At 49.0% G+C, this 12,717-nt stretch overlaps 1 protein-coding gene across 2 annotated transcripts in view; it reads right to left on the bottom strand.

Moving 5' to 3' along the window:
- The window catches only part of SLX9 (SLX9 ribosome biogenesis factor), a 29,910-nt gene extending 24,480 nt beyond the window's left edge, over positions 1-5,430 (bottom strand). The window contains exon 1 of one of the 2 annotated variants that reach the window (XM_081137903.1): positions 5,162-5,430. In XM_081137903.1, coding sequence (XP_080994029.1) covers positions 5,162-5,299 — 138 coding nt within the window. In that variant the 5' untranslated portion in view covers positions 5,300-5,430. The remainder of the gene's footprint in view (positions 1-5,161) is intronic. The other variant, XM_081137902.1, reaches the window with a different exon arrangement.
- Positions 5,431-12,717: the final 7,287 nt, after the last annotated feature.

Here is a 12,717-nt window from a genome sequence, read left to right as displayed (position 1 = left end):
CAGGGAATAAAAGCTGGGGCTGTAGGGGGAAGCCATGTGGAGAAGGGCAGAGTGAGGGTGTGGCAGACCATCTCCCCAACAACTATTTAACTGGAGAAAATTTTAAGTCTCATTAAGAACAGAAAGAACTTATGGAATATCAGAAACTACCGTAGGAGCTTTAGCCCTTCCCCCAGTTCCCAGTCCATGGTTATGGTCTCACCAGGGTCAGGAGAGGAGGCAGGGAGGCAGGCTGCCAGCAAGTTCCCCCACCCCAGCAAGTTACACAAGCTCTATTCCAAGAGGGTAAGGCCAGAGAACCAGGGCTTTCTTCCCTTGCCCCCTGACCCCCACCTGTTGGGCAGACACTCCACCCTAGACAGGGGAAAGTCTAGAACACTGGGTCCTGACCGTCCTTACCCAGCTCTGCAGGTTGGAGCTACTCACAAGCCAAGATTAGGGGCCACCCCCTGGCTCCACTTGTAGAAGGGGTGTCATCAGGGAGAAGCTGAAGTTGTCCCTGCTCCCTTCTCTAGTGTGAGCACAGAAGTCCTACCCAGGGGAGGGACAGGCTCCAAGGAGGCGAATGACTCCATCAGGACAGAATGAGAAGTCCATGCCTAAGGGTACTGTGGGACACTGGGGATCTGTGCAGGCTGGGCAGCTCACAGTGCCACAACACTAGCAACAACCAGCTACACGGCAGAGCAAGCAGAGTGTAACAGAGAGACCACCACAAAGAGAGCCAAGAGTCCTCCTGGAATCACAGTCAACCCTGGGGTCTAGGCTGCACCCCCTCAGGAGCAACCTATTGTGTGCCCTTCCCCTATCACAAACCCCTCTGGATGGGCACAACGGAAAGCAAGCCCCACGCAAACACAATGCAGGGCAGAAGGCCCCGGGCACATTTAAGCAGGAGCTCTGAGCTAGCGTGGGCCAATGTGCACTGACTGTCACCTGCTCTAGCCCAGGAGCATCTCCAGGAGTGCATCCATGGCACTTTGGAAGCCAAGCGGCTCTAGGCCATGCTGGCTCTGGAGTGATCAGAGAGAAATTCAAAGCTGCTAGTCCCTAGCTAATGGTAAATAAAAAATGTAAATCCCAAAGGTGATAGCAGCCTGAGGGTCTCGTGGGCATCCAGTGGAGAAGGGCCAAAACCTAACTGGACAGAGGGAGCTTACCCACAATCTGACCAATAAGTAGCTTATGCTGATCCAGGTAACCAAGCAAAAAGATTAAAACAAAAAATATATATATGAGCAAGGAGATTCGAGGCTGCGCACTGGAAGGAGAGTAGAACAGACTTCACATAGTTCAGAGGCAGGCCAATACACAAGTAAAATGACTAAGCAAACAACATCAACCCCCTGGGGTGCTACAATGCACTCCCCAAAAGTCCAGTTTTCCAAAACAACAAAGTATGACAAATGTAGAGTTAGCAGAAAAGTGTGATCTAGGTAATTGCAGCTGCACTGAGGGGCCCAAATGCTGGACTTACTAAGACTTCAAAGCAGCCATTGCAAATAAGGCCACAGAACTAAAAGAGACAGAACTATAGGAGGGTACGATGACATCTCATCAAACAGAGAATATAAGGAAGAGAGAGAAACCATTAAAACATAAAATAAAATTCTGGAGTCAAAAAGTAGTAATCAAAATGAATAATCTCACTCGAGAGATTCAAAACTAGATTTGACTTGGCAGAGGAAAGAATCAGCAAATTTAAAGAAAGATCAATAGAGATGATGTCATCTGAAGAAAAGAGAAAAAGAACAGAACATGACAGAAAAATCAATAGAAACAAGTTTATAGAATAGGCTTGCAGATGTGAAAATAAAGGGAAACCTGACTGAAATGGAGTGACCAGGACAGGAGAGGAGCTCCAGCCTGACATTAATTACAGGAAAAATAGTCAATTACAGACCCCAACAGAAGAATCCTCCACCAGGAGGAATCATCAATTACAGGTTCGTGGCATCTCCTACAAGAAACTGACTCCCCAGCATCTCAGTCAATGAGAAAACCATCACCTCCTGACCTCTCCCTTTTCTCCAATGGCCTTTGGTTCAAAACAACCTATCCAACTTCCTCCTTTTACTCCATAAAATAACTCTTCCACTTTGTTGGACTTGCCCGTGGCTTTTGCTATAGCTGTCTTGTCCCAAATTGCAATTCTTGGCTATTCCCAAATAAACCCATTTTTGCCAGTAAAATAACTGTTTTATTTTTAAGGGCAATGTGGAAAAATGAATGGTGTCTTAGAGTACCATTAAGCATGCCAACCTAAGTAATGGAAGTATCAGAAGAAGAGACAGAGAGAGACAGAAAAAAATATTCATAGTCATAATGGTGGAAAACTTGCCAAATTTGATGGAAAACACTAACCTACACATCCAAGAAGCTCAATAAACTCCAAATCAATAAACAAACTCTAGAAAGAATAAACACAAAGAAATCTACATCAGGCACATCAGTCAAAATGCTTTCATCACAATGGAGGGCACCCCTATAAGATTAACAGCTGACTCCTCATCAGGACCAATAGAGGTGAGGAGGCAGTGGGATGGCATATGTAAAATGTTCAAACTATCTGTTAAGAATGAAAGTAAAACAAATACAGTCCCAAAAGAAACCAAAGCTGAAAGAATGTGTTAACAGACCTGCCTTCTAAGAAATACTAAGGATGTTTTTTAGGCTGAAAGCAAAGGATACCAAACAGTAATTCAAATCCACAAAAACAAAACAAGGAACTTAGAAAAGGTAAACATGTAGCTAATTATAAAAGAATAATTATAAAAACTTCAGGCTGGGTTGTAACACATACAGGAGTGGGCAAAAGTAGGTTAAATTACCAGACATCATTACTTAAAAGATAAATTATAAGGATACAAAATAACAAGAAGACAAATAATACAAATAAATAATACAAGAATAAACTATGTTTCCTGTACTCACAACTGTAAACCTACTTTTTTGCCCACCCCTGCATGGATACAATTTGCATAACAATATAGCAGGATGGGTGGGGGGGGGTGACAGGGAATGGAGCTATACAGATTCTATCTTTCACTGGAATTAAGACATAAATACTGATATATATGTGGGCCCTACATCAACCTTTTAGGAAAAAGACATCCACTGTCAAAGAGTCTCTCCATGACCAAACCCTGCCCAAGCTCCCCTGCAATTTCCTCTGCTTTTCAGAACACCAAAAGCAAAAGCAACAAAAGAAGATAAATTGGACCTCATCAAAATTAAAACCTTTGTGCTTCCAAGAACAATATCAAGAAATAAAAAGACAACTCGCAAAATTCTAACAAATATTTGCAAACCATACATATCTTGTATCTGATAAGGGTTTGCCATCCAGAATATATAAAGAACTGTCAAGACTCAACAAAAAGACAGACTACACAATTTAAAAATGGGCAAAGGACCTGAACACACATTTCTCCAAAAGATATACAAATAGCCAACAAGCTCATGAAAAAGACTCAACATCATTAGTCTTTAGGAAAATGCAAAACAAAGCAAAGAAATACCACCTCACATTCACTAGATGGCTATAAGAAAAAAGACTAACAATAACATGAGCTCGTGAGGATGTAGAGGAATTGGAACCCTCATATGTGCTGGTGGGAATGTAAAATAGTGCAGTCGCTGTAGGAAATAGTGGAGCAAGTCCTCTACAAGTTAAACATAGCATTCTGTACCACCCAGCAATTCTACTCCATACATTCACTGGTAACTCTGTACAGGAATGCTCACAGCAGTATTATTCGTAATAGCCAGAATTTAGAAACAACCTAAGTACCCATCAACTTATGAATAGACAAAATGTGGTGTGATATGGTACAGTAGACCCATTCAATGGGATGTTTTTCAGCCACAAAAAAAGGAAGACAACAAAGAAATGAATGCTACAAAAATAATACTATGAGGAACCTCAAAAACATGCTAAGTGTAAGAACGCAGATACAAAAGGCCACATATTGTAATATTCCATTTATTTTAAATGTGAGAACAGGTAAATCTATTGAGACAGAAAGCAGATACACAGTTGCCTGAATTATTGATAATAACTATGGGGTTTCTTTTTTAGGGTGATGAATACATCCTGAAACTTGTAGCGGTTTTTGTACAACTCTGTGAATATTCTAAAAAACACCCAGTGAACTGTACACTTTAAATGGGTGGATTTTATAAGTTAATTATATCTCAACAGTCTTTATAAAAGCCAGAACACTGGTACCAGATCCTGGGCTCAAACATTAGCTCCTCCATCAGTGGCTGAGGGTCCTTGTTAGTTTCTTTAAACTCTCAGCTTTTTCACCTGCAAAACAAGGGTTAGAGCAGTGGGGAAGATGTAAAGTGACTGGCACATAGCAAGTGCTCAATAAACATGACTGTTCCCATTAGCATTACTGAACCAAAGTCTTGGTCCAAAAGGACCAATAAGGTCTTGTCTGCTTTCCCCCTGCTAGTCCCTTGGTTGCACACTAAATGCTTCCAGGACAGCTCAAGGGTCAGCCACTGGATAAACAAAACGTGGTCTACCCACACCGTAGAAGACTATCCTGCCATATCAAGGAGTGACGCACTCATATACATGTGATACAGCCTGGATGTACGTTGAAAACATGGTTAAGTCCAAGAACCCGAACACAAAGGCCACAACATAAATGACTCCATCCATGTGAAACGTTCACAACTGAGACAGAAAGTAGAGCAGTGGCTGCTTAGGGCAGAGTGGGAGGACAGGGGAGACTGTTATATGGCACAGGGTCTCTTTTCAGGTCGCTCCTCCCTTTTTCATTAACCTTAGGAATTTCCTTTCCATTCCTAGGAGCTCAGCAAGGACTTAAAAAACGTTCTGCCATATTTGTGCGGCATTTCTGGACACTGTCCTGGGAGGTGTCTCAAGGCTCGGGGAAAGTCAACCGCACCCGCCATCTCAACATGAGAAGAGCCTGAGGCCACCACACTTCGCGGACCGAGAAGGCGTGCAGGCCGCAAAGCAAACAGGGCCGAGGGCGGTCTCGGGAACCACGGGGCCCAAGCCAGCCCATGACCCCCCAAACCGCACAGTGCGGCGCCCCGACCGCCCCACCCCGCCGACCCTGCCCTCCCCCCAGTCGCCCGTGCCACATACACCCCAGCAGCCCCGAGGCCCCTACTTTACCTTCCTCCCGACTCCGGCAGCCGAGGCTTGCGGAGGCGCGGCCTCCTGGGCCGAAGGCGCGGGGCCGGGCGCAGACTGCCCCGGGAGTCTCACTGCAGCCTGGTGCACGCGGGCCCGCAGGCCCCTCACTTTCCCCATGTCTAGGTTGAGCCCCACAGCGGACCGGAAGCAGCGAGGCCGAAGAGTCGGGGCCTGCCGGAAGCTGCTCCTGCACTCACGCAGCCCGGCGGAAACCCGAGCCCAGGCGGCTGGGTTCCGAGATCCTCCCCGCAGCGGCTGCGCAGCCTCTCGGCCAGAGCCTGGCCGCCTGAGGGTGTGGCCGCGGAGGGGCGGGGCTGTGTCCTGGCCCCGCCCAGTCCCCACCTCCTGAAACGCCCCGCCTCCCTGGCAGATGCGGTGTAATTGCTGGAATCCAGGCAGCCTGGTTGTGATTTGAGGATGATGAATACGGAGCTGGATGGAGCATGTTTGCTGAAAAACACACGAGTGGGTTTGCCACACGACACTTGTGCCTTTCATACAGGCTCTAAGCGAGAAAAAGAATCAGAGGACTCGGGCAGGGGCCCGCAAATTATGAGAAGTGGTGACCTGCTTACAATAGATCTGAGACCGAATATAGTTGAATCTAAGAGGAGCCCCAAAAACCCTTGTTTGAGTGAATCCTTTTGTTTTATTAACTGTGATTAAACCTTTACTTTTTACAGCATTTCATTTATTCCTCAAAACCATTCCTGGAAATTTGGTGTAATTCGTCTGTTTAAATTGGAAGCAGCACAGTGGAATAACTTGTTGCCACACAGGAGTCATGTGTTGGGAAGCTACAGGACCATGGCCTGAGTGTGAGCCCTGCTCCTGTGATCTCTGCAGTTCACTTTCAGGCTCCCGTGCATCCAGCCCTGAGGGGCTTTTTCAGGAAAACAAGCTCAGGGTGGGTTTGAAGGAGCCCCTTGTGTTGTTGAGGCCACACAGGAGTCCAGGCTCAGCCAGGAGAAAGAACACACCCCCCCTCCTCCACACAAGAGAGGCCTTGGGTGCCAGCACTCAGGCCTCCACCCTGTCTAGGAGCCCAATGGAAACCCAGCCACAGAAAATGGGCTTTGGAGAGGAATAGCTGGCCCCACATAGAACTGGGTGCCACTTCTCAAAAAATATGAAAAGGTATTTGCCCTGGTGTGTGGTCTCCCCGCTGCAGGCAAGTCAATGTTCTATTTTGGTTGTTACAGGTCTGTTCAGGGAGAGCAGGAGCTGACCTGTCCAGTTCTAGAATATCCAACATGGATGGAGACATTTGTAGATGATGAAGGCCCCTGGATGCACCAGGTCTGAACATAAAGGAGCAAAGTCACAGCATGGATCCAAGCTGAGGACAGAAAGAAATGTTCCTGGAAGAACTCCAGAAGCCAGCTCCCAGGTGAGGCACCCCACTCTGCAAGAGCCACCAGCTGTCAGTGCTTTTCCAGGGGCCAGGGGCCACACCTGCCCAGCGCCTCCCAGACCAGGTGCTTGAAAGGAGAGCTCAGCCTTCTTTAGCTTAACCTCTAGCTGGGTTGAGAGCTAGGCTGGCAGAACCTCTGGGAAGTGAGGGTTTGGGCCCAGCAGGTGGGCTTTCTGGAATGTCGAGAAGGCCATGCCTACCCCAAGTCAGGTCTCCACCAATCTGGTGGGACCTACAACTTCTTTAAGGGGGTGTCATCCATCACATGTGAAAGAAGCCTGGTTCCAACCAGTTATCTGAGGAAACAGTGTAGGTTCCCAGCTATGCCATGATGGAACAAGAATGCAGATGAAAGTCATGCATTCTCTGCTAATAAAAGTTATGCATTTCTCTGCTGATGAAAGTCATGCATTTCTCTTCTAATGAAAGCATAGCGCACAGGCACAGGGACAAAGCCCAGCCAACACGGAGAACTGTCCTCTTAGCATTCCTCACAGGGACACTAGGGAACATCCCAGAAGCAGCTCCATTGGCCCAGCATTGCTGACCTGATCTTTAACACACTATCCTCTGCATCCAACCAGCCTAATTTTTTGAGTTGTCCAAGGGAGGGAGACCCCCCACTTAGCTCCTGGCAGAGGACACGGTCCATTGCCTGACCCAGCCAGTGATGTAGGCACCTGAGCAGCTCCAAAGGCCTGCAGGACAGCCTCAGTTTCAGGCTTTCTTTTTGGCTTCTCTGTTCAATCCATGCTGTCTCAGGAAGAGGACATGAATGTGAACTGCTCCAAAACAGATCTGTCACAACTTTACAAAAATCCTGGGGCCCTTGTCTGTCCTCTCATCTCCCTCGTGACTGCCTGTCCAGAGCTCTCCATGCCAGAAGGGCGCCAAGGCCATGATCTCCCTGGAAAGGCACCACTGATTTTGACCTCCACAGGAGCCCCTTCCCTCAGCCACTCAGCCCCATCTCGGTCTGGTCTGTCCCCTGTGCTCTGCATTATTGTCCTGGTGTGCCCTGAGTCCTGCCCGAGCCTCCATGCGCAGTGGGCTCCATCTGCCGGCTACTACCCGCTGGTTGGGAGGCAGAGGCAGGCCCCAGGTTCCTCATTGCTACGTCAGGCTGGTTCTGCGAGGGGCGCCCAAGCTGCACCCAGACAGCTTCTCAGTGGGGTGTAGGTGAGCAGCAGCCCAGAGGGGATGAGGGTCACCTCTGCCTCATCAGTGCGTGGGCACCTGGCGCATGTGCCTCTCAGTCCTACTGCCTGACAGAGCTTCCTCGGTTCCGGCGACCCAGACGCTGGTGGCGAGGACCTGGCATGCTGGGCTGGTGGTCACCTCCGCCCCTATGACTTGCAGACTCTGGCTTTGGCTCAAGGATGTCTAGGGTAAAAATGATAGGTTTGGGTCTCTGCCAGATAGTTGTTATCTGAGCATCTTTGCAACTGGGTGAATTTCCCAAGCTCTGGCGCAGGTGGTCCCCCCCCCGCCCCCGCCTTGGCACCTGGGACAGCATGGCCCGTATACAACCTGTGCACGTCTGCACACAGGGACCACGGGGTGGCCTGTCCCCTTTATCAACACCCAGGAACGCCACAGGGCAACAGGAAGTCAGATGCAAATGATTCGGGGCTGAGGAGTTCCCGCATTTGGAAACTTTTGGGGTAAGATGTTGTGTCAGACTCACGGGCTGACCCTGGGGGTGATTCAGGGGAGGTGGGTGGAGTAGGAAGAGGGGGCCGCGGAAGGAGGTTGCCCAAGCCCGATATCTATTTTACCATATTAGCTGTGCTCCTCTGCGATAGGACAACGCGTGGCCCTTGTGGCCTGTCCTGACCTCGTTGCCCTCCAGGGACAGCCTCAGAGCCCCCCACCCATCCTTCAGCTGCATTTGTTTCTTCTCCTTCCAACCCTCTCCCAGCTCCTTACAGGTCAGGTATGTGGGGCTAGGGTCCCTTTGGGGGTCTCTGCCAGACAGTTGTTATCTGAGCATCTTTGCAACTGGGTGAATTTGGTTTTATTTTGTATCCGATTAACTTGATTTATAGTAACATACCTTTCTGATTTTAAAACTAATACATGCTAACATAAATGATTTGGAAAATATAGAGAACTGTTTTTACAAGTGAAAGCCCCTTTGATCCGGTTGCCCAGAAATACCCCCAGTGTATGGACAGGGCAGTGTACAGGGGCCCACCCTCCCAGCATCTGTGTTTTCTCTCCCTGGGTCACACAGCCTGTTTAACTTGGAATTTTTTTTCGCTGAAGTGTGAAAAGGATTAGGTCCTCCTGGTGACCATCCAGCACACCCCAAGGTCTCAGCTCCAACCAACCACCTGACCACAGGGAGACAGCATTTGGGCTGGACCCTTAAGGAGGGGAAATGAGGGATGCAGGGGGGCTTCAGAGCCCATTGTTGGGTGAGACAACACAGACGTGCTCAGGGATGAGGCAGGTACTTAGATTTGCCTTAAGCAAGGGGTCCCCCAGTGGCAGGGAGGTTGAAAGTACACTTTCTCTATAGACTTCCCAGGGATCAAGGTGGAGAGTAGTGCAAGAAAGAATTCCTCAGACACTCCTCCAAAATATCAACCTGCCCCAAACCCACCTTCCCATTCTACACCCCCATCCCACCTGGGGACGCCTTGGATGCCAGGCCGTCTACACCCTTCCTACTCCGTGCTCTCAATGCTCAGAGAAGGCCAGGGTCTCATCAGCATCATGTCTCTGGGAGGGAATGGGAGAAAGAATTTGATTCCTATCTATGACATGCAAAGAGCCCAATGCAGAAAAATTAAAATGTTCCCCCAGGTTCAAAAGTTAGAAGGAAGAAGCAGAAAATTCAATGAGAAGAAATTTCTCTGTAAGTCCAGATATAGCCCTTCCCCTCAAAGAAACATAAGCTGTGAGTTTATCCAAAGCTCCAGGATCCCTGGGACCACGTCTCAGTCTTCTTTTTATTATCTATGTCTTTACATTTCCTGGCACCTTTGCAGGACCCTTTCACATGTTCTCATAACCCTGGGGTGGGCAGGAGCACTAGAAGAGGGTGAAGGGTGAGGGAAACTAAGGCTCAGAGAAGGAAAGGTATCCAGTGTCCTCAGGGTGCCATCACTACTGGTGGACCCAGTCCTTGGACCTCAAGGGTGAGCTCTGCCTCTAGCCTCAGCCTCCACCTCCCCCAGCCAGGCCCCTGGGGGCAAGAGGAGCTTAGAAAGCACCGGTGGAAACCCAGTCCCTTAATCCAGGGTCCGATGGGGCAAACCTGTCTGACAAAGGCAGTCCAGACTTTAAGCAGGCACTCATCCCCAAGGATGTCCTTAATGGCTCTGTTTAGCGTTAGTAGAAACCACAAACTGAGTGGGAAATGGCCTTTGATGAGTTCCAGGCTGGAGAGGAGTAACCTGAGCCTGGGTTAGAGTTTGGTGGCCCCTCTGACATGCCGGAGCCCCACAGGTCAGCCTGGCCTTCATTCTGAAGGGAGGAATTAGATTCAGGGGTGGGAGGCATAGAGTTAGCTCTTCACCGCCCCCCCCCCCGCCCCCAGCCCTTTCCTCTCCAGACAGTTGGGTGATTTGGTTTTCATCTGTGCCCACTGCCTTCCTTATTCCAACTGTGTGAATGCTGTGTGTCACTGAGCCAAGTGGACAACTAGAATTACATTTTCTTCCTTCTACAACTTTCTGGTTTCCCCCCAGAGTTGATTATTGCTTCAATCTTTTGTTCCCTAATCTCTTTGAATTTAAGCCAAGTCTTTTGTCCCTACAGATCTGTAATACACTTTTCAGTGTGACTTTCCACGTGGTCACACCTGTCAGTTAATCCCTGCATTCTTATAAGGGTTGGGGACCCCTTGCTCAGGCCAAAAGCCAGCCTCCCCACCCCACCCCCAACCTGCCTGGGTGCTCAGACACCTTCCTTTGGCCCTCTGACACCTTCTTTTGTTGCTCTGACACCTTCCTTTGTCAGTCTCCCCCCCCCCCCCCAGGGAGGGAGGAAGCCAGAAAGAGGAAGGCTAAGGAGAAGTCCACTTAGTGGGGGTGGTGACTGGGTGGAGGGGGGCTGAGGCATCCAGGCCAGTCAGTGTTCAGGACAGTAGATGGCTGGAAACTCCTGGCCTCTGGCATCTCTCCTCTCCTTTCCAATTCACCTGGCTGCCTGGCGTCCACATGGCCTGGATCACACTCAGGGATCTCCATTGCCCTGGCTGGATCACTCACTGCCTGTTTCTGTGGATCCCTAGGAGATGGAGTGAGAAAGAACTATTTGGAGCTCTCACCACAGGCCACACAGTTTCCTGTTCCGCACCCCCACCCCAAGGGAGTGTGCCTGCCTCCCCCTGCCTCTGACTGCAGCTCTGGCAGCTCCTCCCACCCTCTGCCTCCGCAAAGGGGAAAGGGTGCAACAGCTGAGTTAACATTGCAGGAGGAAGTTACTGGTGAAAAGAAATTAAGAAGAAAAAAAAAAAGGAAGATGGGGGTGTTTCAGAAAAAGACTAGGGTTGGGTTGCTGGGAGTTTGTAGGCCAGCTGGGGGGGAAGTTGGCACAGAGGCCAGAGAGTGAAGGTGTGAGGAGGAGCTGAGAGCTGGGAAAGGGCTGCCAGCAGCCTCCCTTCACATAAATGCTCTCAACTCACCCCAGGTGAGATTGCTTTCTGCCTTTTGGGTGATGGGTGATGGGTGATGGGTGACGGGAGAGAGGTAGAGCTGGACCCCAAGCTGGACACTGGTTCTCCCAGCTTGCTCAGCCCCCCAACACAGCATTATGGGCTGCAGTGCCTGACACTCTCTCGCCAGCCTTCATCCCAGCATTGGCTGGTGCCAAACCCCCCCCGCCCCCACCCCCACCAACCCCCACCGTGGAATCCCTGTAAAGCGAGTCTGGGTCCCCTGGCCTCACATTCTCCATTATGAAAATACTTCCAATCTTCAAATCGTCACAAAGGAGCCCCCTTCCCGAGCTTTCGGGCTCTGTGCTGTTGGGACATGGCTGGGTAGGACTGTGGCACCCAGGTCTGTGTTCAGCAAGGAGATGAAAACAGCCTGCCTCCCTTTGGGCCACCCTCCTGGCTGCCCCCTGCCCGCCACACCTGGATTACACTGGGGGACCCTTCCATTCTGCCTTGTAGCAGGGCTGGCTGGGACACACTTGTCTCCTGAGTAGGCCGTGATGGTCTGGAGGGCTTGGGCTGTGTGGCCTCTGGGCATCTGGCTCAGTGGTGGCTGGGCTCCGGGCATCCTCAGTGATACTCGGTGAAATACAGTCCCTGTTCCGGAAGACCTAAGTGAAAGTGACGGCAAAGGGAATTTCTTGGCTGACTTCGGGGAAAAGATTATTCCAGAATCCTGTCCCCAGTCTCACCCGTTCCTGACTTTGAAATGCAAGCCACATCCCTGGAATCTCTCCCCAGTCCGCGGTGTCTCTTGTAACAGGTTACCTGTTAGACAGCATTTCTTACACTTCCTTTTTCTTTTTAATTCTGATAAAATACACATAAAATTAACCATTTAACCATCTTTTACCATTTGTAAGTGCACAGTTCAGTAGTGTTAAGTACATTCACATTGCTGTGCAACCAATTTCTAGAATTTTTTTATCTTGCAAAACTGGAATTCTATACCCATTAAACAACTTTATACTTCTTTTTAAAGTTTTTTTTAAATTTACTACAGAAAACTTCACACATACATAAAAGTAGGCAGAATAGTTTAATAAACCCGAATGTCCCCAATATCTGCTTTAATAATGATGGACTCATGGCCTATCTTGTTTTACTTTCACCCCTCCCCACTCACCCCCATCCCTCCCCACTCCATTATTTGGAAGCAAATAAAAAACATCATATCATATCATCTGGAATATTTCAACATGTAACTCTAAAGGATGGGGATGCTTTTATATAATCACAAAATCTTTGTTACACCAAAAAAACCCTAACAATAAAATATAATCCATGCATGTGATTGGTGGATGTCTCTTAAATCTCTTAATCTATGGGACCTTCACCATGTTCTCTCTCCCTCTCTCCCCCCACCCCCACCCCAGATTTACTCTTTATCATTTCCTTGCTATCTTTGCTGTTCTGTGGCAACCTTGGAATAAACCCAGTTCCAAGACCTTC

This window comes from Miniopterus schreibersii, assembly GCF_964146895.1.
Source record: "Miniopterus schreibersii genome assembly, chromosome: 5".
Lineage (NCBI taxonomy): Eukaryota > Metazoa > Chordata > Mammalia > Chiroptera > Miniopteridae > Miniopterus > Miniopterus schreibersii.
This window is presented reverse-complemented; position numbering and strand designations above follow the sequence as displayed.